The 22,384-nt window shown below is 37.8% G+C and overlaps 1 protein-coding gene across 3 annotated transcripts in view; it reads left to right on the plus strand.

The window, feature by feature from the left end:
• Nucleotides 1–22,384, plus strand: part of EYA3 (EYA transcriptional coactivator and phosphatase 3) — a 114,546-nt gene that overhangs the window by 42,462 nt on the left and 49,700 nt on the right. For 2 of the 3 annotated variants that reach the window (XM_008066497.1, XM_008066493.2), the window contains 4 exons: nt 1,778–1,821; nt 6,809–6,888; nt 11,651–11,717; nt 14,486–14,622. In XM_008066497.1, the coding sequence (XP_008064688.1) occupies nt 1,778–1,821; nt 6,809–6,888; nt 11,651–11,717; nt 14,486–14,622 (328 nt within the window). The remainder of the gene's footprint in view (nt 1–1,777; nt 1,822–6,808; nt 6,889–11,650; nt 11,718–14,485; nt 14,623–22,384) is intronic. The other variant, XM_008066500.1, reaches the window with a different exon arrangement.

Below are 22,384 nucleotides of genomic sequence, written 5' to 3' on the forward strand. Positions count from 1 at the left end.
AGGATCGCCGGAGCCCAGCAGGTCGAGGCTGCGGTGGCCGGGAGCGGCCACTGCACTCCAGTCTGGGCGACAAAGTGAGACTCCAACTCAAAAAAAAAAAAAATAAAATAAAATTTTAGAAGTTTTTAAAAAATTGCCCTTTTTAAATTAAATTTAATTTTTTAGTACTCATGAAAATTAAAGCCAGGCTCGGTGGCTTAGCCTGTAATCCCAGCACTTTGGGAGGCCGAGGCGAGTGAATTGCCTGAGCCTACAGGTTCAAGACCAGCCCGGGCAACTTGGCAAGCTCGCGTCTCTACAATAAATAAAAAATGAGCTGGGTTTGGTAGAGTGCGCCTGTAGTTCTGGCTACTTGGAAGTCTGAGGTGGAAGGATTGCTGGAGCCCAGCAGGTCAACGCTGGGGTGGTGTGAGTGTGCCACTGTACTCCAGCCTAGGCAACGGAATGAGACTCCAATTCAGAAGAAAAAAAAAAGAAAAGAAAAGAAAAAAAATTAAAGCAGCATTGAATATAACATATTTCGACATGCCATAAGCAAGGAACCAAGAGTGTTTGGTTTTATGAATCTTGTGATTGTGTATTCTCATGAGGAATAGATGCCTATGAGAAATTTTTAACTTGTTTGAAATGTTAAATTTAGTTATATATACGTATCTATGTTTTCACCTGATATATTTGTTTCAAATTATCAAGCAAGATCAGGTGTTTCAAATTATCCAGGAGAGTTTCTGCCTTCTTTTGTTAGTTTGGAAGACTTTTAAGTATTCATAATTTTACTGGCTAAGTACCAAACATGTTTCTACTATAACCAGTTCTAACCAGAGAGCTCTAAAACCAGATTCTTTCTAATATCAAAGTAGAGAAATTCATTGGTAGTATTAGCCATTGATCTTCCATTTGTGGATTCTTAAGCTGTGTCAATGGAAATATACCTTCTCCCCAGAGGGAAGCAGAAAAAATGAAATATGGAAAAAAGAATAGTATGAACAATATTTTCTGAATTACTGGTGACCTGGTAAATTTTATGTTAATTTTTGACACTTAACCAATTTAATTGTAAAGATATTTTTGTTTAATAAATGAGTAGTTGATTTCTAGTCACTTACTAGACTAATTTAGTAAGATTGCCATTTTTACGTTTGATTAAGTATAGTGTATCTGTTACAATATAAAACCAACTAGTTTGTGTCCAAGCTCGGATATTTTATCCTGGTAAACATTCTACCTTGAGTAAAATTCCTGGCAAACATTTTACTTTGAGTCTGAAGAACTCTTTTTTCATTAAAAAGAGGGACTCTGTCCGGGCCTGGTGGCTCACATCTGTAATCCCAGCTCTTTGGAAGGCTGAGGTAAGAAGATTGCCCCTGCCCACGGTTTCGAGACCAGCCTGGGCAATTTGGTGAGACCTTGTCTCGACAATAAATCAAAAATTTAGCTGGGCATGGTGGTGAGTGCCTGTAGTTCCAGCTACTTGGAAGGCTGATGCGGAAGGATTGCCTGAGCCCAGGAGGTCAAGGCTGCGGTGGCTGGGAGTGTGCCACTGCCCTCCAGCCTGGGTGACAGAGCGTGAGACTCCAACTCAAAAAAAAAAGCTCCATTTAAAAACAATCTCATCTCTAACTATAAAATGTAACAAGGGTTAGTTAAATAAATCTAAGCAAAACAAAATGAAAGTTACCCTGTAATGTAGTAGTTAATATTAACCTACTATTTGAATAACTAGTTGATTTAAGAAACAGATCACTACATTGATAACTTTATATATTTATTTTTGCAGGTAAAAAAAGCCAAGATGCAGGAATCAGGAGAACAAACTTTAAGGTATGTAAAGTTGAATATTTTAAAAAATGAAATACCTATAATTTTTTTCACATGCTGATTAGTGTATGGGCATGCTTTGGATTGACTGTTCTCATTTTGGTGCTTATCATCACCCTTTACATTTTGAAATTATTTGGTTTAATAATAATATTTTCCTCCAAAATAGTTTCTCTGAACATGTGCTAATTTATTTTCTTACACATTCATTATTTAATCAACAATATATACTGAATTCATATATACATCAGGCACTGTACTATTTATGATAGACTTGATGGTAAACTTGAAAAACATCATATTCTTCAGTTAGATGTACAGTATACAAAATAGGAAGCACAATCTAAAATAAGGAATATTCAAGGGATTTGGCATTAATTACCAAATGGGCATGGGATGCCTTAATCGTTAACTCCATTCCCCTTGTAGAAAATGGGTATTTTTGCACCTCACACTCTGACTTCCACACATGATGGTTTTCAGTTTTCCACAGTGCTTACTTACCTCCTGTTGTTTGTACACCAACCACAAGAGTCAGTAATGTATCGCCTCTAACACATTAATTTTAAGAATTCTGCTCTTTGACACCACACACTATCCTTCCAGTTCATTTATTCTAGACCTGTCACACTAGCCATATGATGTCATCAACTTCCAATTAAATGATCTATCATATTTTCACTATCAACCACTGGCCCTTTCCTGGAAAAGAACTTCAATTTATTTCTTGTGTTCGTAAACTGTAATATGTACTATAATCAGTCCCTTACATTCTTAACTTCCTCCCCTTTTTCTGTGCGTCATACTTGCCTACAAACCCACAACTCTGGTTAAACCCAACTATCTACCTGCTCTATGCTTATTCCTAATCACCTGTACAGGTGTACATTGTAAGAGAAAAACACAAAACTCTGCTGACTAATCTTAGTTTCTGTGCATGATTATATTTCAAACAGGCACTTTCTGCTTAACTTTTTCTGACGTATCTGGTTTCCCAGTCTACAAAATCACCTTAATTCTTTTCTTTCTTCTTTCTCTCCCTCCTTACCCCCTGCCCTCTCTCTTTTCCTTCTCCTTCCTTCTACGTCCATTCACTCAGCTGTGGTTCTTGCTCCCTAATTCTTAGAGAGTTTAGAAACAATTAGATAGCAACACCTTGCTTGTTTGTCACCAGATCTACTCACTTAATCTGCTTCTTTGTGGAAACTCTGCTTCCCTTTCCTCTATTAATTCCCCTGCTCTTATCTAAGACTGTACTAAAGAACCCCTCACCTTTGTCTTTTCCTGCAATTATCTCTTCTCTTGCCATCAGCAATTTTTTTATTGGGACAAAATGCACATAGCGTACAGTTTACCATTTTAATCACCTATTTTTCTTTTTGTTTAGCATACACTCTCTTTGGAACCATTTTAACCATTCTTAGGTGTATGGTTGCGTGGCATTAAGTTCATTGACTTTCTTTCACAACCTCACCACCATGCCATCTCTAGAACTTTTTTCATCTTCCCAAATTGAAACTCATATATATTAAACAATAGTGTCCTATTCCTCCCTCTTCTAACTCCTGGCAATCATCATTCTACTTTCTGTCTCTATGATTTTGCTTACTCTAAGTACCTCATAGAAGTGGAATTATACAGTATTTGTCTTTTCATAACTTAGCTTGATGTCCTCAGGATTCGTCCATTTGTGGCATGTGTCACAATTTCCTTCCTCTTAAAGACTCAGTAATATTTTGTTGTATGTCTATTTCACATTTTGTTTGTCCATTTATCTGTTATTTGTGTGATACTGGAGAAGAGTTCTGTTGAATGAGAAGGAGATATCTGTGATGCTCACTTTATAGAGTTTGGATATTTTCACTCTTTTTTTTTTTTGTCATTTTATTTTAGAGCAACTTAAAATATTTAACCAGGTGCTAGAGTTAATTCACTGGGTTGGCATTGTTTCTGTTTAATCTCTAGATGCTTAGTTGAATATGTAGGGGATTTTGCCAGAATATAAGATTCTATGACCATCAGATTTCAGGAACTGGTCCAGACCATACAGATATCACCAACTTCTAAGATAAAGGATGTAGCAGTAGTCTTCAACAGTGGGTAGAACAGTGAACCTTAGCCTTATTCAGGTGCACACAGAAGACAAACCAGTCATTGCAGTTAGAAATGTAGAGTTTTGGTCCTTTTTTATGCCCTTCCTCTGGGAATTCTATTTAAGTAGATATAGGATGAAGCCCACTCAGGTAATTACAATAAATTCAGCCAATTTGGGAAACACTGATAACTGCTCCATGTGAATTTTTACCCATACCTTCAATTTCCACAGCCAGATCTTCATTAGTATAAGCATTTGAGTAAAAAGAAAAAAGTGCCCTGGTAGCTCATGCCTGTAATCCCAGCACTTTGGGAAACAGGCGAGAGGATTGCCTGAGTCCCTGGATTCGAGATCAGCCTGGATAACATGATGAGACCTCCTCTCTACAATAAATCAGAAATTAGCCGGGCTCGGTGGCTCAGCCTGTAATCCCGCGCCTTTGGGAGGCTGAGGTGAGTGGATTGCCTGAGCCCGTGGGTTCGAGACCCGCCTGGGCAGCGAGACCTCATCTCTACAATAAATCAAAAAAAAAAAAAATCAGCTGGGAGTGGTAGCATGCGCCTGTAATTCCGCTACTCGGAAGGCTGAGGCAGAAGGACCGCTGGAGCCCAGCAGGCGAGGATGTGGTGGCCGGGAGCGGCCCCTGCACTCCAGTCTGGGCGACAGAGTGAGACTCCAACTCAAAGAAAAATAAAATAAATAAATAAATAAATAAATAAATACAAAATTAGCTGGACATGGTGGCACATGCCTATAGTTCCAGCTACTTGGAAGGCTGATGCGGAATAATTGCCTGAGCCCAGCAGGTTGAGGCTGTGGTGGCCATGAGCATACCACTCAACTCCACTCAAAAAAAAAAGAAAAAAAAAATTACATCTGAGGAAAAATTATTTGAAGAAAATATAGCAGAAAAAACTTTTATATTTGAATATTAGAGGTCACTTTCAGAAATGATATGAGTACCCCAAGAATTTTGGTGATGTGTATTTTTTATGTAAATAACATTCCTTTTAAAAATTATGTCATGTAGAAACTACTCTAACTTTTGATTAGTTAGCCTTATGTTTCTAGATATATGGAGCCTCTGGTACAGTGTCCTCTGCCTCTCCCTAGAGTGCAAAGAGCAAAGTAGGTTTTTTTTCCTTAGGGAGCATGAATGTGGGAAAGGGTGCCTGGACTGGGAAGAGGTTGTAATATCATAACAGTTATAGTGTGCTTATCACGTTTTAGCTTTATTCTAAGTACTTTTTATATATTAATACATTAATCCTTATAACAACTCTGAAGTATGTCCTATTTTTATTCTCATTGGCAGATAAAGAAACTGGGATACAGAGAAGTAACCATGACTTGACCAAGGTCATAGAGCTAGATCTTGGCAGAGTATAATATGAACTCAAGAGTGGAGCTCTAGAATCTGTACTCTTAACCACTGTGCTCTACTGGGAGGGAATAACTGGAGAGTGGGAAGTAAAGTAGAAGGAAAAGGGAGAACATTGTGAGGAATGAAAGCTAGACTAATCTTCATTCCAGAATTTCTTTTCTTTATTTTTTAAGTTGGAGTCTCACTCTGTCACCCAGGCTGGAGTGCAGGGGCACGCTCATGGTCACCACAACCTCAATCTGCTGGATTCAGGTGATTTTTCCGCCTCAGCCTTTCAAGTAACTGGAACTATAGGCATGCGCCATCATGCCCGGCTAATTTTTTCTTTTGATTTATTGTAGAGATGAGGTCTTAACAAGTTCCCCAGGCTAGTCTCAAACCCATGGGTTCAGGCAGTTCTCTCACCTCGGCCTCCCAAAGTGCTGAGATTATAGTCATGAGCTACTGCGCCTGGCTATTCCAGAATTTCAGTGGAGTCTCTCCAACATTAAACTATCTGATATAATGACTTGTCCTCCCAGTTTATGACTTACCTTTTGCAGTTTCTCTTAATTTTCCTAAGTTAAAAAAAATAAAAAGATGTAACTCAGTCCTGGATATAATAGCAAATAGAAAATGATGGAGTTTTTAAAATTGGGAGATGAGAGAAATACAGTGGGATTAATCATTTTAAGGGCTTAAAATCCCTACTTGGAATTAAGTTTTAAAAATAAAAAAATTCTCACATGGTTATGATTTGAAGTCGATTGAGAATCATTATCTGAAATCAAGCATTTCCCTACTTTCCCATGGTACTTTCGAAGCAAAGTGACAGAACACTTGCACAGAATGATGACTGCAGTAAATAGTAAAGCATTGTATATTTCTTTTCTTGTTTTTTTTTTTTTTCTGAGTTGAAGCTATTGCCTAGCTTGGAGTGTAGTGGCATGCTCACAGCCCATGCTCACATGGTACTCCATGAGTATGTAATATATGCAGTTTTTAAAAAAGTGACAGAGCAGTGTTATAGATATCATGGGTTTCTTTTAATCCATATGGTGTTAGAGAAAAATCTGTCATGTGCAGTGGCTTATGGCCTGTAATCCCAGCATTTTAGAAGGCCTAGGCAGGAGGATCACTTGAGCCCAGGAGTCTGAGACTAGTCTGGGCAACACAGTGAGACCTCATCTCTACAAAAAAATAAAAAAATTAGCTGGCCATGGTGGTGCTCACCTGTAATCCCACCTACTTGGGAAGTTGAGATGGAAAAATCACTTGAAACCAGGAAGTTGAGGCTGCGGTGAGCCAGGATCATGCCGTTATACTCCAGTCTGGGTAACAGAGTGAGACCCTGTCTCAAAAAATAAATAAAATGATTAACAAAGAAAAACAATAAGGATATCGTGAAGGTTTACGTTGCTTCTTACTTGTATAACATTACTTGTATAGGGAGGAAATGGGTTTGATTTTTATCACTTTTAGCAAAGCATCAAATCAGTCAGGGGCTAATGTATTCATTTTGGTTCTCCCAGTCAAGTAAGCAATCCGGATGTCAGTGATCAGAAACCTGAAACATCAAGCCTTGCTTCAAACATGACCATGTCAGAGGAAAGTAAGTACTATATTCTGTGCGTGATGAATCAGGTATTCCTTTATAGTTGATCCTTGCTAATCATCCTGTTTGTTCCAAAATGTCTAGAAGGCTTTCCCGTCCTTGTATTTGTCTTCATCCTTATGTTCTCCTATAAGCTTTACTGACAGAGCAGCTGATGCAAAATCACATGGAATTCACTCACCCAAGGAGTCATACTCTGTGATTTTATTTTTGTTTTGAGGATGGATGTTCTAAAGGTAGTAGTTACTTCCTCAAAATCAGAGAGCTTTGTGAGCCAAACCCTAACTGCTCTTCTAGAAGCCTTGGTATTTTACTACCTTCCTAATAAAACCAAATGATTCCACTTATCAATGTAGCCAAAAAAGTAAAGCAATCCCCTGAGAGCCCAAGATTTATATTGGGCCCTGAAGGAGAGATTCAGCTCAGTAAGGTAAACCCTCCACTTACCAATCCTCATTGTCCTGTAGAACAGTTATATTCATGCATTAGACAAAACAATTGTGGAGTGTTCTCTTTTTTCTTGTGGAGACACAAGCTTTGCCTAGCATACCCACTTTCTCCTCCAAATCGCCTCCACAGGGCAAATGGTCTTCTCTGAAATTAAATAGCTGTGCCTGTCCATATCTTACCACACACTTTAAAAGAATACATTTGTGTAAGATTTATTTTTATTTTTATTTTTTTGAGTTGGAATCTCACTCCTTCGCCCAGGCTGGAGTGCAGTGGCATGCATGCTCACGACTACCCCAGTGTCGACCTGCTAGGCTCCGGTGATCCTTCCACCTCAGCCTTCCGCGTAGCCAGAACTACAGACACGCGCTTCCACGCCTGGCTATTTTGTATTTTATTGTAGAGATGAGATCTCGCCAAGTTGCCTGGGCTGGTCTTGAACCCACGGGCTCAGGCAATCCACTTGCCTCGGCCTCCCAAAGTGCTGGGATTACAGGCTGAGCCACCGAGCCTGGCCGTAAGATTCTTTTTTAAAAGGCACTTGTTTTGAGAATATTTATTCTCTTAAGCTGATTATCCTTAGACATATGTATTTCCCATATATTTTTTAAAAGGTATGACTTTGAAAAAAGGTATGACCTTAAAAAAAGGTATATCTTGGCCTCTACGTTTTTCCTCAAAGTGGTTCTCAAACTTTTAGCATATATAGCAATCATCTGGAATGCTTGTTTGTGTTATAGAAGTCTAGCCTTCGAAGATCATCATTCAGTAGATCTGATATGCATGGGGAAACCTGCAATTTCAAGAAGCTAGGTGATTCTGACACATATGGGAAACTCCCTACACTTTGGGAAACTGCTCTAATCAATGAAGTATCTCCTTTAATTTATTGACTGTCCCACTTATCCCCAAAAAGAAAACCTATCCTTTACATACTTCAGGGCCAGGAAGTAAGTTGAGTCTTCTTGATTCATCCAAATAACACCTCTTCCTTTTTTCCTTTGAAGTCTGTGTCTACCTTCTCCTACTTGTCTTTTTTTACTTTAGTCTGTACTCCCAATCATTCTAATTTTAAAGATTAGGTCCTCTCTGTTTTCTTCTCCATTCAAACTCTTAACTCTTGGTCATCTTAACATCCATGTAGATGACTTATTCAATACCTATTATATCCTTCTTTATTTTTCTTCTTATTCAGCACAGATTTTTGGTCCTTTAATATGATTACTCCTTATGAATACCTTCAGTAACTTTGCTCCTTGTACTCTCTTTGCTGAACCCCAGTGCTAATTTAGTCTAATTGTCCACCTTCTCCATAATTACGTACACATAGCTAAACATTATTGAATGCAATTATATACCTGACTCACTAGTTAAACCTTAGTCATAATCACAGGATTTCAAGTGGCCACTCACCATGCTTGGACAACCTACTATGAGTACATTTCCCTAATGAGTTTTTCCTTTTAACATTTTACACTACTTTTCTCCTTGCAAAGCAGCAATACTCACTTACCTTTCCTTGCTCTTAACTGATAACTCCTCAAATAAAAGCTTCCAGACAGGAAACTCCCTTATCATCCCACCACCACCAAATCTTCAAACCTACCCATGTTTGTACCCGTATTTGCTTGCTTCCTTCTTGTCAGAAATAGTATTCTTGCTCCTGTCAGATGTAAGGCCTTTTATTTGTGCTCTGTACCACATTCTTTCTTACCTTCCCCAAGGACTTTGGTTTTGTAGTTATCCTACTACCAATCCTCATTATCACATTATTTTCTCTTTTATCCTTCTTGTCAGTAAAGAGACATGCTGTGGTATTTACCATCTTGAAAACAAACAAAAACCCCCTTTTTGGCTTCCCATCTCCCAGTCCTAGTTATAGACTTTCTCTTTGTTCCATGACATATTGGAAACTCTGAAAAGAGTTGTCCTCACTTGTTTTCTCACCTCCCATTTATTTTCCCACCCTCTCAAATTTAGCTTCTACCCCCACTGTCCTAATGAAACTGTTCTTGTCAAGGTCATCAGTTATTTTGTTGTTTTTTTTAAGATAAATTCTCACTCTGTCATCTAGGCTAGAGTGAAGTGGCATGATCATAGCTCACTGTACCTTGAACTCCTAGGCTCAAACAATCCTGCTACCTTAGCCTTTCCAGGAATTGGGACTGTAGACATTTGTCACCATGCCTGACTAATTTTTTTTAAGAGTTAGGATCTCATTATGTTGCCCAGGCTGGTGTCAAGCTCCTGGGCTCAAACGATTCTCATGCCTTGGACTCCCAAAGTGCTGGGATTACACGTGTGAGCCACTGCGCCTAGCCAGGTACTTTGATGTTTCCAGTTTTAATAGATGTTTTTCTCTCCTCATACTCTCTCTCTCATCACTTTTCCCCCCGCCTTTCTCCTTTGATGGCCCTTTTGAAGAACTCTGTTGTACTGTGAATGTTGGTAGGGTTCAGATCTTGGTTTTAGGCTACCATCTTTTCTCTTTCTGCGTCCTTTCATCCATTACATTTCTTTAAATATATTATACATTGTTAGTGAATTCCAAATTTGTATTTCCAGTTTGACTTCTCCCCTGATTTTGTGTATTAAACTGCCTGTACATCTCTGCTGAGCTGTCTGGAAGCCTTTCTTAAAATGTTTGAAAAAGATCGTTGATTCCTTTAGCTCCCATCAAATCTCTTCTTATCCCAAACTTGCCCATCTTAGGAAGTAGTATCACTGTCCCTTCAGTTGCTCAAACTAAAAATCTAGTAATCATCCTGTATTCTCCTGTTTTCTTTATTCTCTACATGCAAATTCATCACAATGTCCTATTCTACCTTCAGAGTGTTTCAAGGTTTTTGCCTCATCCCCACTGTCTCTACTTTAGTCTAAGCCAGCATTTTACTTACTTAATCTTCCTATTGTGTAATAGTGGACTATGCCTTGGCTCTTTACAATCCTTTAATTATCCCCAAGTACTGCCAAGATCAAGCTTCATTCATTCTTTAGAGAAGTAAAAATTAGTCTGAGTCTCCTAGGATGTTTTGCTGATCTCTTCCAGAATTATATTAAATTGGAGGAAGATAAGAGTTTGGGTATTTTAAAGTACACGTCAATAGAGAAAGAACCATCATGCAGAATTTGAGTGAACTTATCTTCCATTCTATATGGTAGATGGTAAGAGCTTTAGATCTAATTGAGAACTCCATTTTTGTCAAAATGATTACAGGTGAATGTGATCTTCAAGTTTCCAGTAGTTCTTTTTAAAGATGTCAAGCAATGGCATTGGACAAGATCTTCTATGATAAACTCTCAGGTGTTGATTAGTATTATTCTTGGGCATTAATTGGTCTCTCATCTACTCTTGACCAGGATTCCCTTTTTGGGTCAGGTACTCTTCCAGGGAACCTAGCTAGACATAAATTTAATTGGATCACCTTTAGGCCCTGTTCACAGTAGAGCAACCTCCTTTCTTTATATTGAAGGAAGTTCTTGAACAGTTCAGGAGTTTGGTGGAAGCTGTTTATGATGTAACTCTGTCTACCCATGGACTGAAATAATGCCTAATAAACAGAGTTCTGCTACCCGCCAAACTCAAGTAAAATACTAATAGTATTTATCCCACAAGTAATGAGGGTCAGACCTTCACAACAGCTATTTCTGATGAAGTCATGAAGTCATAGCTAAAAAAGTCTTTTTACTTGATAGATTATCAGAGCATCACATCAGTTCCTCATGTCTGTCTCTGCTTTACCAAATGTAAAGACTTCACTACAAAGCAGAAAAAAATAGTAATGTAGAAGCATATGTGGTTCTGTTCTGCTGTTGATTATTCACAGCAATTGCAATGGTTTTCTAATAAGATTGGGTGCTTGCCCCAAATCTGTCTTCCTACAAGTAATTCTTATGGCCTTTTACTCAGAATATAGTAAGCACTCAAAGAATGAGTAAGCCGAAGCAGCATAATGTGGTTCCCTAGATTTGAATCTTGCTTTTTAAGTTTGCCCATGAACATAACTGAGAGCTTAGGAGGTTGCTTCACCTATAGTTTTAGATCAGTAGTGCGTGAAGGTAGAGATCATTTGGTGCTAACTTTCAGCTCTTTTCCATACCGCCCCATTCTTGCCTCCTTTACTACTTCTAAAAGGCTATAAACACAGAAGTGAGGTATTTTCAGCTGTATAGATTTTCTAACATTCTGATATCCAAGCTGTGTTCTGTTAATTACTTTGAAAGACTTATACAGTGAGATATGCAGTTTTCCCATTCAGTTTTTGAAATGTTCTAACTTTTTTACCTGGTGGTATTATCTTTCTTTCAGTTATGGCATGCACCGATTACATCCCTCGCTCATCCAATGATTATACCTCACAAATGTATTCTGCAAAGTAAGTTGAATAATTATTTCCAAAAATGTATATGCTTTTTCTCTAGATTTTTTGCAAAATTTAATTTGAAATTTAACATATTTTCACCTTTCTTGTTATCTCTGTCCTTATTTCAATTTTTTATTCCCTCTAAATATAGTCTGTGTAGCATCCTTTTAAAAAGTAGATGGATGCCTGCAATGGATCACTGTTTCAGGAGCTCATTCTAAATTACTAGGCACTAAAATATAAAATAGTGTGATGAAAGCATATCATTGGTTGACCTCTGATCATTCTGTTTCCTCTACCTTAACATACAGATCAATAAAAACAGCTCAAAACTGGGATTTCACAGCATATCTGTGTTCAGTTTCTTGATTGAGGAATGTACTCAGAGTAGAACTGGGTTTATTAGACTGGTTTGGTGCGTTGAAGTCACTCAGAGGTAGTGTTTTGAACCTTCGTGAGGAAGGATCAGCAACCAAGTTACTCATCTCCAAATGGGTAGGTGCAGAGCGCTGTATATAACAAGCTACCAATTGTATGTTAGTAAAGAATGGGCCTGTATATATAAAGGCACATGCAAGTGTGCCCATTAAGCCAGGATATATTCTCATGTGCTTACAAATGCAGAATACATGAAGAAATTGGTAACAGGAGAGATATACCTATGGGGCTGTTATGAAAAGGAAACTGGCTTTTTTCCCGCTGGTTGTATCCATTTGTTCCTTTTAAATTTTGTATTAGTTAGAAACTAAACTAATTAAAAAGTCAACCCGCCGGGCTCGGTGGCTCAGCCTGTAATCCCACACCTTTGGGAGGCTGAGGTGAGTGGATTGCCTGAGCCCATGGGTTCGAGACCCGCCTGGGCAGCAAGACCTCATCTCTACAATAAATCAAAAAATCACCCGGGCTTGGTAGTGCGTGCCTGTAATTCCATCTACTTGGAAGGCTGAGATGGAAGGATCGCCGGAGCCCAGCAGGTCGAGGCTGCGGTGGCCGGGAGTGGCCACTGCACTCCAGTCTGGGTGACAGAGTGAGACTCCAACTCAAAAAAAACAAAAACAAAAACAAAACAGTCAACCCAATGTGTTCTCTAAATTCTTATCTGATATTAACACTTATGATGTCCTATACCAGTCATTTTCACATGGTTTTCTTCTGTGAAACAACTGAACCTGTTTTCTTGGATTATAGGGAAGAAATGAGATACAAAATGTGAAAACATAATTGAGCCTTGAGCTATAAAGACACTGCATGTAAAAGGATATTATGATATTTTACATACCTGGAGATTAATCCATTTGAGTTCCCTAAGATTTTAAATCGTTTCCATGTGACTTGAATAACAACTGTAACCTGAGCTATTTGCTGGACTCAGATCTGGCTAGGAAGAATATACATTTTTTAATTCAGTTTTTAAGAATCTATTGAGACATGAATATGTCATATGTTCCAAATTCATTTATCATTTTTAAAGTATTTGCTACATTCAGGACACCTTGTTAGCTATGCCGTCTTAATTCAGACTTCACCAGTTATCTGAAAATTACAATTTTTTAACTGGACCTTCATTTCCAGTTTCTCCTATTGTTTCTAAACCATTTTACAAAACAGTTTCAAATTAATCTTTACTAAAGAATAACTCTGATTTTTTCACTCTTTGCTTAACAATTTCAGTGGTTCTCCGTTTCAGATTTGTCTGAACTCTTTTAGTTTGGCATTCAAGGTCTTTGTTATCTTTCTCTTGTTACTTCCTTTCTCTTAATATCTGTGCTCTTTACAGGCTGAAGCCTTTGCTTTCCTTCCTCTGTACCTTGGCAGGGCTTTATTTTATTTATTTTTTTTTGGTCCTAGATCACACTTTCTCTCCCATTTCTACACATCCCATCTGCTCAGCTTATATACCACTTCTTTATGGCCTTCCTTCATTTCCTCTTCCCCAAAGGTGGAAAAAATCGTTTTCCCCTTCTAAAACACTTTGCCTCTCTGTATTTTCTTATTATGACATATGGTACTTATAACTATTTTTTTCTTGCATTATAATTACAGCATAATTCACCATATAAAATAATTGGCATCTAAAAATTCAATGCAATATCAAAGATGAAATGACTGTGTCCACTAGCCAGTGTTAAGTCTCAGGAGTTTCAAATTCCTAGCTATCACTGATGTGACTGACCACTCTAACTTAGGGAGATTGAGTCCTGCCTGGAACTTCCCAGATATTAGTTTACCTGGTTTCTGTTTTTTAGGCTTGATTTGAGAATATTGAGGCTCATACCTACCCCATTTTCTAATATGGTTGCTTGGCTTTTGTCTACCAGCCTCCCCTCTTTTCCAAGTCCCAGTTTCCCTCTTAGAACTTTAGTTTGACCCAGAGGGTTAGGTGGAGAATGAGAACTAATTGCCAATCATGTCTCTCTAGTTTTATTTTATTTAAAACATATAGGGTTTTATTCTATATGTAGACATAAGGACATACACAAGTTTAATTCATCCTTGTATCTCATATTGGGCCATGCATGTATGTACTGTAATTGTTTGTAGGATGATAACTGGAACATAGGAGAATGTTTGAAACTATTAAATTTTTCATAAAATTGTTCCTTGAGTAGCTGATAGCAGAATCTGAAAAAGAGAAAAAGGTTCTACTTTCTGATCATTAGAGTCATTTTATGTGAAAGGTTAGTCTTTTTGTTGCTAATTTTTTTCTGTTAGCGTGTTACCTATTATTTCATTACTAAAATAATCACACATGAAAGTTTTGTTTTCTTGAATTTTTCTAGACCTTATGCACATATCCTCTCAGTTCCTGTTTCGGAAACTGCTTACCCTGGTCAGGCTCAGTACCAGACACTACAGCAATCTCAACCCTATGCTGTCTACCCTCAGGCAACCCAAACGTATGGACTACCTCCTTTTGGTAAGGATCCTATTGAAAGCAGTTTCTAAGAATGTTGGTTTTATTCTTCAAAAATTTCTATCAGTTATGCTGGCTTGTCCAGAAAACTGAAAAATGCATTATCCTTTATCGACTACTTACATGTGTGGTGGAAGTTGGATATGCAACTTCCAACAGTATGTTTGATGACTGTAATATAGAATCATAGTTTTTCAATACTCATTTGTTTATCCACCAAAGTCTAGCTATTTCCTGTGTACTAAGTCTTGACCTGAAGCGTGGAATCTTTAAGTGTTTGAAAAACTCTTTGAGGAATTACTATTGATTTGGCTTACTTTGTATACAGTGTAACATGGTACCATGGTTAGGTAAGCACAATAAATATATTTGAGGTGGCCAGTTTCCTGCTAAAGCCAAGTAGTCTAAATATCCAGATAGAATATGCATCATAGTTTACTCTGTGGTTTTGTTTAGTTGGTTTTGTTTTTTGCCAGTTTCTTCCTTTCTTCCCTCTCCCGACCCCTCACCTGAAACTGATCAATTATTGTTCTGGTGAACTGAAACATCATCTTAAAATGCAGGAAATCCCTAGTTTTCTCTAACCTTATTAAGTGCATAGGGAGTTATTTTTATTGGTTTTAGGTATCTTGGACATGAACTGTAAATTAGAATGATTTACCAGAAATCACTTTGAGGTTCTTTGGGTTCTTACTATCTGTACTAATTTTTTTTATGTGTGTGTAAATGGATAGATAGATACATGCAGTGTGCTTCATTGCCTCTTCCCTGCTTTCCTAAAACTGGTGGCAAAAAAGCAAAAGAAAGCTATATTTTGAAAATGTTTATAATATGCTAATAAAACTATATCTCTGTAGACTTCATTTAAGCAAGCTAGGAATTAGAAAAATTTTCCAGACAGATCACCACAGATTCTGGATGCATTAGTGTTTCCTGCTATTGGTTTCTGTATTTCTATTTCTCCTGGCCCATTTGGCTAGTCATTTATGATAGTGACAACTTTGTTACTTTTAGGCTTGTTAGCATGCTTTGACTCCTGGTAACTGTTAGAAACAAACATTAAGAGTTATGTTTAATGATAGTAGTAGCTGATAACGTCATGAGCCAAGGGAAACAAATTTTCTTGCTTCCTTATTTGTACATTCATGCCCCATGCCTGTCAGAACTGGCCAGTATACTTAGATCTTATATTTGTGATATATTTAACCAGCCAAGACTGGTGATTTTGGAAGGAGAACCCTCTGTGAATATGTTTGTATTTATTTCTTTTTGTCTGTCTAAAGCTAATTTTTTCATCTGCTTAATAATAGGCTAGTAAAATTATACTATAATTTATTTTCCATAACCATATAAAATAATTGGCATCTAAAAATTCAATGCAATATCAAAGATGAAATGACTGTGTCCACTAGCCAGTGTTAAGTCCCAAGAGTTTCAAATTCCTATCTATCCCTGATGTGACTGACCGCTCTAATTTAAATAGTTTTTTTTTTTTACCTTCAGTTTTGATTTGAATTTATAGGCTCTTTTCTGTTAGTAATTCAGAGAGAGATATTCATTAGTTTAATTTGACTTTAAGTAATATATGAGATTTACTGGACTGAGATTTAGGTTGAGATAATGTGGATGATAGACATGGCATATTCTCAGAATTTCTCAGGGAAATTATGAAATGTTTGCAATACTTTTAAAAGTGTCTATTTTTAAAGGCATTTTTAATTTTATCATGTAGCTTCTTTTGGTAACATGTTCACTTAAACATGAGCAAACACTTGATTTCTTTCTTTGGAAATCAAGATTTGGCTATATTATGTTATTTTAGTAGTGTTGCCTATTTTTAGATTACTAGTCTTGTTTTATATCAGGTGTAAATAGGGCTTCAGAAAATCTCAATATTATATTTATCGTGCATTTACTATACCAAGGAATATGCTAAGAATAAATATTTTACACTTTATATTATTTTATCATTTAATCTTCAGAACTGTCTTTATAGGTAAGTACTGGCAATATCCCTTTCTTTTTTTTTTTTTCTTTTTTTTTGAGTTGGAGTCTCACTCTTGTCACCCAGACTGGAGTGCAGTGGCCGCTCCCGGCCACCGCAGCCTCGACCTGCTGGGCTCCGGCGATCCTTCCGCCTCAGAATATCCCTTTCTGTAGATGATGAAACTAAGGTTTAGTTAAATTAATACCCCAAGGTCATACAATTAGTAAATGCCTGGGGTTAGGATTGAACCCAGGTCTGTTTAATTTCAGAGATGCTCATAACTTTAGATCTATATCCAAAAAATGATCTCAGAGTTGAGTTTGAAATTTAAAAACTTTTTCCTCTTGAATGAAAGAGAAAAGACTAGAAGAAATCTAGGAAGGCTGTATTAGAGTAATCTTTTTTTTTTGAGTTGGAGTTTCACTCTGTTGCCCGGACTGGAGTGCAGTGGCCGCTCCCGGCCACCGCAGCCTCGACCCACTGGGCTCCGGCGATCCTTCCACCTCAGCCTTCCGAGTAGCCGGAATTACAGGCATGCGCTACCATGCCTGGCTGATTTTTGATTTATTGTAGAGATGTGGTCTCGCCAAGTTGCCCAGGCAGGTCTCGAACCCGCGGGCTCAAGCAATCCACTTACCTCAGCCTCCCAAAGGTGCGGGATTACAGGCTGAGCTACTGAGCCATCTTTAAAAGTAAAGGAATACTGATCATATTCTTTCCAGAGCCATATACAAATGAGATAGCAGAACAGGGATTATTAGAGTTTTAATTTCTAGTGATCTGAAGGAGTATGTGTGAAAAATATACCTTTAGCTGCCACTAAATGATTTCTTTTAAAATAACTTCAATGTGAGATGGATGAGTTGGCAATGTATATTAAGAGCCTTAAGGATGCTTATTCCATTTCCCTCAGTAATTTCACTTTTGGAAATTTATCCTATGGAACTAATTAGAAATACCCACAAAAATTTACTGACCAACATATTCCTTGCAGCAATATTTATAATAGCAAAAAATAGAAACTACCTATGTATTGAATATTAAGCTAAGTGTAAATTACAGTGTACCCATAGAGTGGAAAATTATGCAGCCATTATAAATAATCTGGTTTTTTTTGAGTTGGAGTCTCACTCTGTCCAGGCTGGAGTGCAGTGACATGATCACTGCAGCCTCAGCCTCCTGGGCTCAAGCAGTCCTTCTGCTTCGGCCTCCCAAGTAGCTGGGACTACAGGCATGTACCACCACACCCAGTTAATTTTGTTTTGATTTTTTTTTTTTTTTTCATTTTTTGTAGAGATGAGGTCTCATTATGTTGCCTAGGCTGCTCTCGAACTCCTCCTGGGCTCAAGCAATCCTCCTGCCGCAGCCTCTCAAAGTGCTGGCATTATAGGCGAGAGCCACCATGCCTGTATCAGCCAGTTTAGTATTTTTAAAAATATGTGTGTCAAGAGTAACTTGAAGAAAAAAATGTGGATTTTAGCAGGGCAGACATTACAAATTTTATTTCAGTTATCACAGAACTGTGCAAAGCAAGGCCACAGTTCACATATTCACAGGTTTTGGTGAACATAGTTCTATGCAAAGTGAGGAGTACCTGTACATTTTTTTTCTCTTGTAGGGAGGCTGTGAGATTTTTTTTTCCCGCTTTCTATATTTTTCTTTTTTGGTGAGGGAGCATTGGGGTCTCAATCTGTCACATAGTCTAGAGTGCAGAAGCACCATCACAGCTTACCACAACCTCCAACTCCGAGGCTCAAGTGATCCTTCCACCTCAGCCTCCTGAGTAGCTGTGACTACAGGCATGTTCACATCCAGCTAATTTTAAAAATTTTTTGTAGAGATGAGATCTTAATATGTGTTACTGAGGCCAGTCTCAAACTCTGAACTCAAGCATTTCTCAGCCTCCCAAAGTGCTAAGATTACAGGCATGAGCCACCATGCCTGGCCTTCTTTTTAATAATATACAGCTGCTTCGTTTACAATCAGGAAAACTATTCAGATTAAGCTATTTAGTATTTATAGTAACTCATCCAATGAGCTATTGAAATCAACAAACCAAAGTATTCTTTGGTGTGCTTTTTTCTGGCATTGATGTGTAGTTCAATTCCTAAACTAACTAATCTCTAAAGGTTCACTACGCTGATATTTGTTACTGTAAACTGAACTGATCAGATAAATTGGTTAGTTACTAACTAACTGATAGTGCTAAGAAACTTAGGTAGATTTTATGGTAAGACCCAATTGTGGGGACAGCAGGAGGTTAGTATCCAGGGACAGACTTTCTTTCCCATTGTTAGACCAGCAGTTTCTCCATATCAGACTCTTGGTGCTTAAAAGTACTTGAGAAGCTTTGTAGTTGCAGGCATAAAGGAATGGGCAAGGAGTCAGGTAACCAGGGCTTGATTTCCTTGTTTACTATGGGTAGCAGTGCCGCAGAGTCAGACTATTTGGTTATGCTGCCTCTTATCTGGAATTCTGGAAGGAGTGCTTTTAGAGGATTATTTGCACTCCTAAAGAGCAAGACTGTAGTGATGCTGGAAGCAGTGTCCATATTATCTTTTATTCCTAATAAAATAATTATATATTAAATATCTACTTAGTGTTTCTGGCCAAAAACATTCAAAACTGGCTATCTCCTACTTATCTTGGTCATGTGTGTCATAATTTTTGACCTTAGAAGGGAGACTAGTTTATGGACATTTTACAGTTTGAAAATTTAAAAAAAAACCACACCAAATAATAAGACTAGCAAAGCACGCTAAGTTCCATTGTATTAATAAAGTATTATTTTAATACAGTGTAATAGTAAACTTGGTTATAAATCCAACACCTTAGAGTCAAATCTATTTGGAAAAAGAAATCACATTGATTATTATAAATCTGGAAGTTATTGTGACATTGAAATGGCAGTTTGTTTACAAAAAATGTAGTACACAACTACCAAGAATCATAGCACTGATTCACATTTTGCATTATGAATGTTTAAAATATAATCTCAAATATGTTTATTATTGGAAATTAAATATAGCAAGAACCTTAACTGTGGCTAACCTGGACAAGACATATTTAAGTAATCATGGACTGGGGGCAGGGATGGCGATCCTTCTAATTCATGCTTGAGTTGTCAGTATTTCTCAATCTTTTCAAATAAGTTATTTCATATGATTAATAGATGAGAAAAAATATGACATTTCTATTTTTATGCATTAAGAATTTAGGGCAAAAGCGGTTGCCATGTCCCCTTTTCATCCTTTTAACCTTTTCACATCTCTCTTTACTGTTCTTAAATTTAAACAAATTTAACAAATCTGAGATGCAATGAGATATCTCTGTATCCTGGTAAAGCAGAGATCCTCATTCTCAATATATTAATATTTTCTATTGCATATATGTATTGACTGACTATAAATTCCTTATCGTATAGGAGTAAATCAAATGAATTATCGTTGAAGTTGAAGCCATGGTTAACCTTAGTGTTGATTTCATACATGGAAGGTGTTTGATTGATGAATCTTTTTAGACCTAATTATCAACTTCATCTGACCCAGCAGCCATAGCTGTTCAAAATACAGTGAATAGCCAGTCATTAAGTTTCTTTAAAAATAGACTTTTGGCTGGGCGCAGTAGCTTAAGCCTGTAATCCCAGCACTCTGGGGTCTCGCCTCAGCCTAGGGTTCCAGACCAGCCTGGGCAACTGGGCAACCTCATCTCTATAGTAAATCAAAAAACTTAGCCGGCATGGTGACACGCATCTGTAGTTCCAGCTGCTTTGAAGGCTGAGGCGGAAGGATCATCTGAGCCCAGCAAGTCAAGGCTGCAGTGACTGTGAGCATGCCCTGCACTCCAGCCTGGGCAACAGACTCTGTCTCATAAAAAAAAAAAAGACTTTTGTTGCTGGGTGCAGTGACTCACACCTGTAATCCCAGCACTCTGGGAGGTGGAGGCAAGAGGATTGCCTGAGCCCAGGGATTCTAGACCAGCCTAGGCAACTTGATGAGACTTCGTCTCTACAGTAAATCAAAAAATTAGCCAGATGCAGTGGTGCTTGCCTATGGTTCCAACTACTTGGAAGGCTGAGGCGGAAGGATTGCCTGAGCCCAGCAGGTCGAGATTGTGGTGGCCGTGATAGTACTACTGCACTTCAGCCTGGTGACAGAGTGAGACTCCTACTAAAAACAAAAAAAATAAAAATAGACTTTTGCATAACCAAAATTATCACTAAAACTGTGCATTCGCTTGGTGCTGTGGCTCACACCTATAATCCCAGCACTTTCAGAAGCAGAGGCACAGGATTACCTGAGCCCAGAAGTTTGAGACTAGTCTGGGCAAATTGGCGAGACCTCGTCTCTACAATAAATCAAAAAATTAACCAGGTATTGTGGCACATGCCTGTAGTTCCAGCTACTTGGAAGGCTGAGATGGAAGGGTTGCCTGAACCTCGCAGATTGAGGCTGCAGGGGCCATGATTACAACACTGAACTCCAGCCTGGGTGACAGAGACTCTGACTCAGAAAACCAAAACAACTATATACTCGTGAGCATTTTGCTTATCCTTAGGCTCTCATGCAGAAGCACAGCTTTACTTATGGTTGTCTAGTTTATTGCAAATTAAAAGGGAAGCACAGCCACAAAAGTTGAGAAGTAACAGATCACAGCAAAAAACAGTGATATAAGAACCTAAAAATCATAGAACTATAATTGAATTCTATTTAGTACTAAACAAACATCTTTGCACTTCACAACAGCCTCTATAGTGTCTCTGTAATATGTAGCACAGCACAGTATTGATCTCTGTATCAATAATTCTGAGAAAATCTAAAGGTGTATTTGCTATTTTCCTACCTGCTAAGAAAGCACAAAAAGGTGTGTGTGTGTGTGTGTGTGTGTGTGTGTGTGTGTGTGTGTGTGTATGTATATTTTTTAGAGACAAGGTCTCGCTCTGTTGTCCAGGCTGATCTCAAACTCCTGGGCTGAAGCAATCCTCCTGCCTCAGCCTCCCAAAGTACTGGATTATAGGCATGAGCCACCATGCCTGGCCATAAATACAGGAGGTGCCCCCCCAAAATGCATCTATGTATTACTTTTTGAAGTTGAATTAAATTTTGATAGTAATTTGTAGTGTGATGTTCGCTCAACCATGCTTCTGCCATTTTCTTTGTCCTGCCTGCTGCATGGTGACACTAGCATTCATGGTGATTAACACCATCTTTTGAGCGGACATCATACTTTGTTTTGGTGGCCCTGTATAAAGACTGCCATTCAGAGCATATGATAAAAGTAAGCAGCCATGATGTCTGTCCGTATAGATTTATATATTCCACTATGGAAAGTTGTCTCGCAGAGGTATTATGTGGAAAAGCAAATTTTGGATAGTATGTATATTACATGATCCTATTTTTATTAAAAAGAGGATTAATGAATGCATAGAAGAAATCTGGATGACTCTTATACCAACTGTTAATGATGGTTAAGTCTGGATGATGGGTTTATATATGACTTTATATTTTCTGTACATATTTCTGTAATGTTTTTAATTTACAAAAATAAGCAGGTATGTCTTTCCTAAGTAGAAGAAACTAAAGTAACAAAATAACCAGATTGAGAAGGCAGAGAAGTATTTAATATATTTTAGAAAATTTGGTGTTGTTTCATGTGTAAGTGAATTTTAAACTTATGTGAAATGTCTCCCACTTTAATAATTTGAGTAATTGACTTATCATGTACTTGAACATCAGGCATTCTTTATGACAGATACTCCAGTTGAGTGTCAAAAACTCT

The sequence above is a fragment of the Carlito syrichta genome, unplaced genomic scaffold (assembly GCF_000164805.1).
Source record: "Carlito syrichta isolate Samal-C Ts95f unplaced genomic scaffold, Tarsius_syrichta-2.0.1 Scaffold105233, whole genome shotgun sequence".
Classification (NCBI taxonomy): Eukaryota; Metazoa; Chordata; class Mammalia; order Primates; family Tarsiidae; genus Carlito; species Carlito syrichta.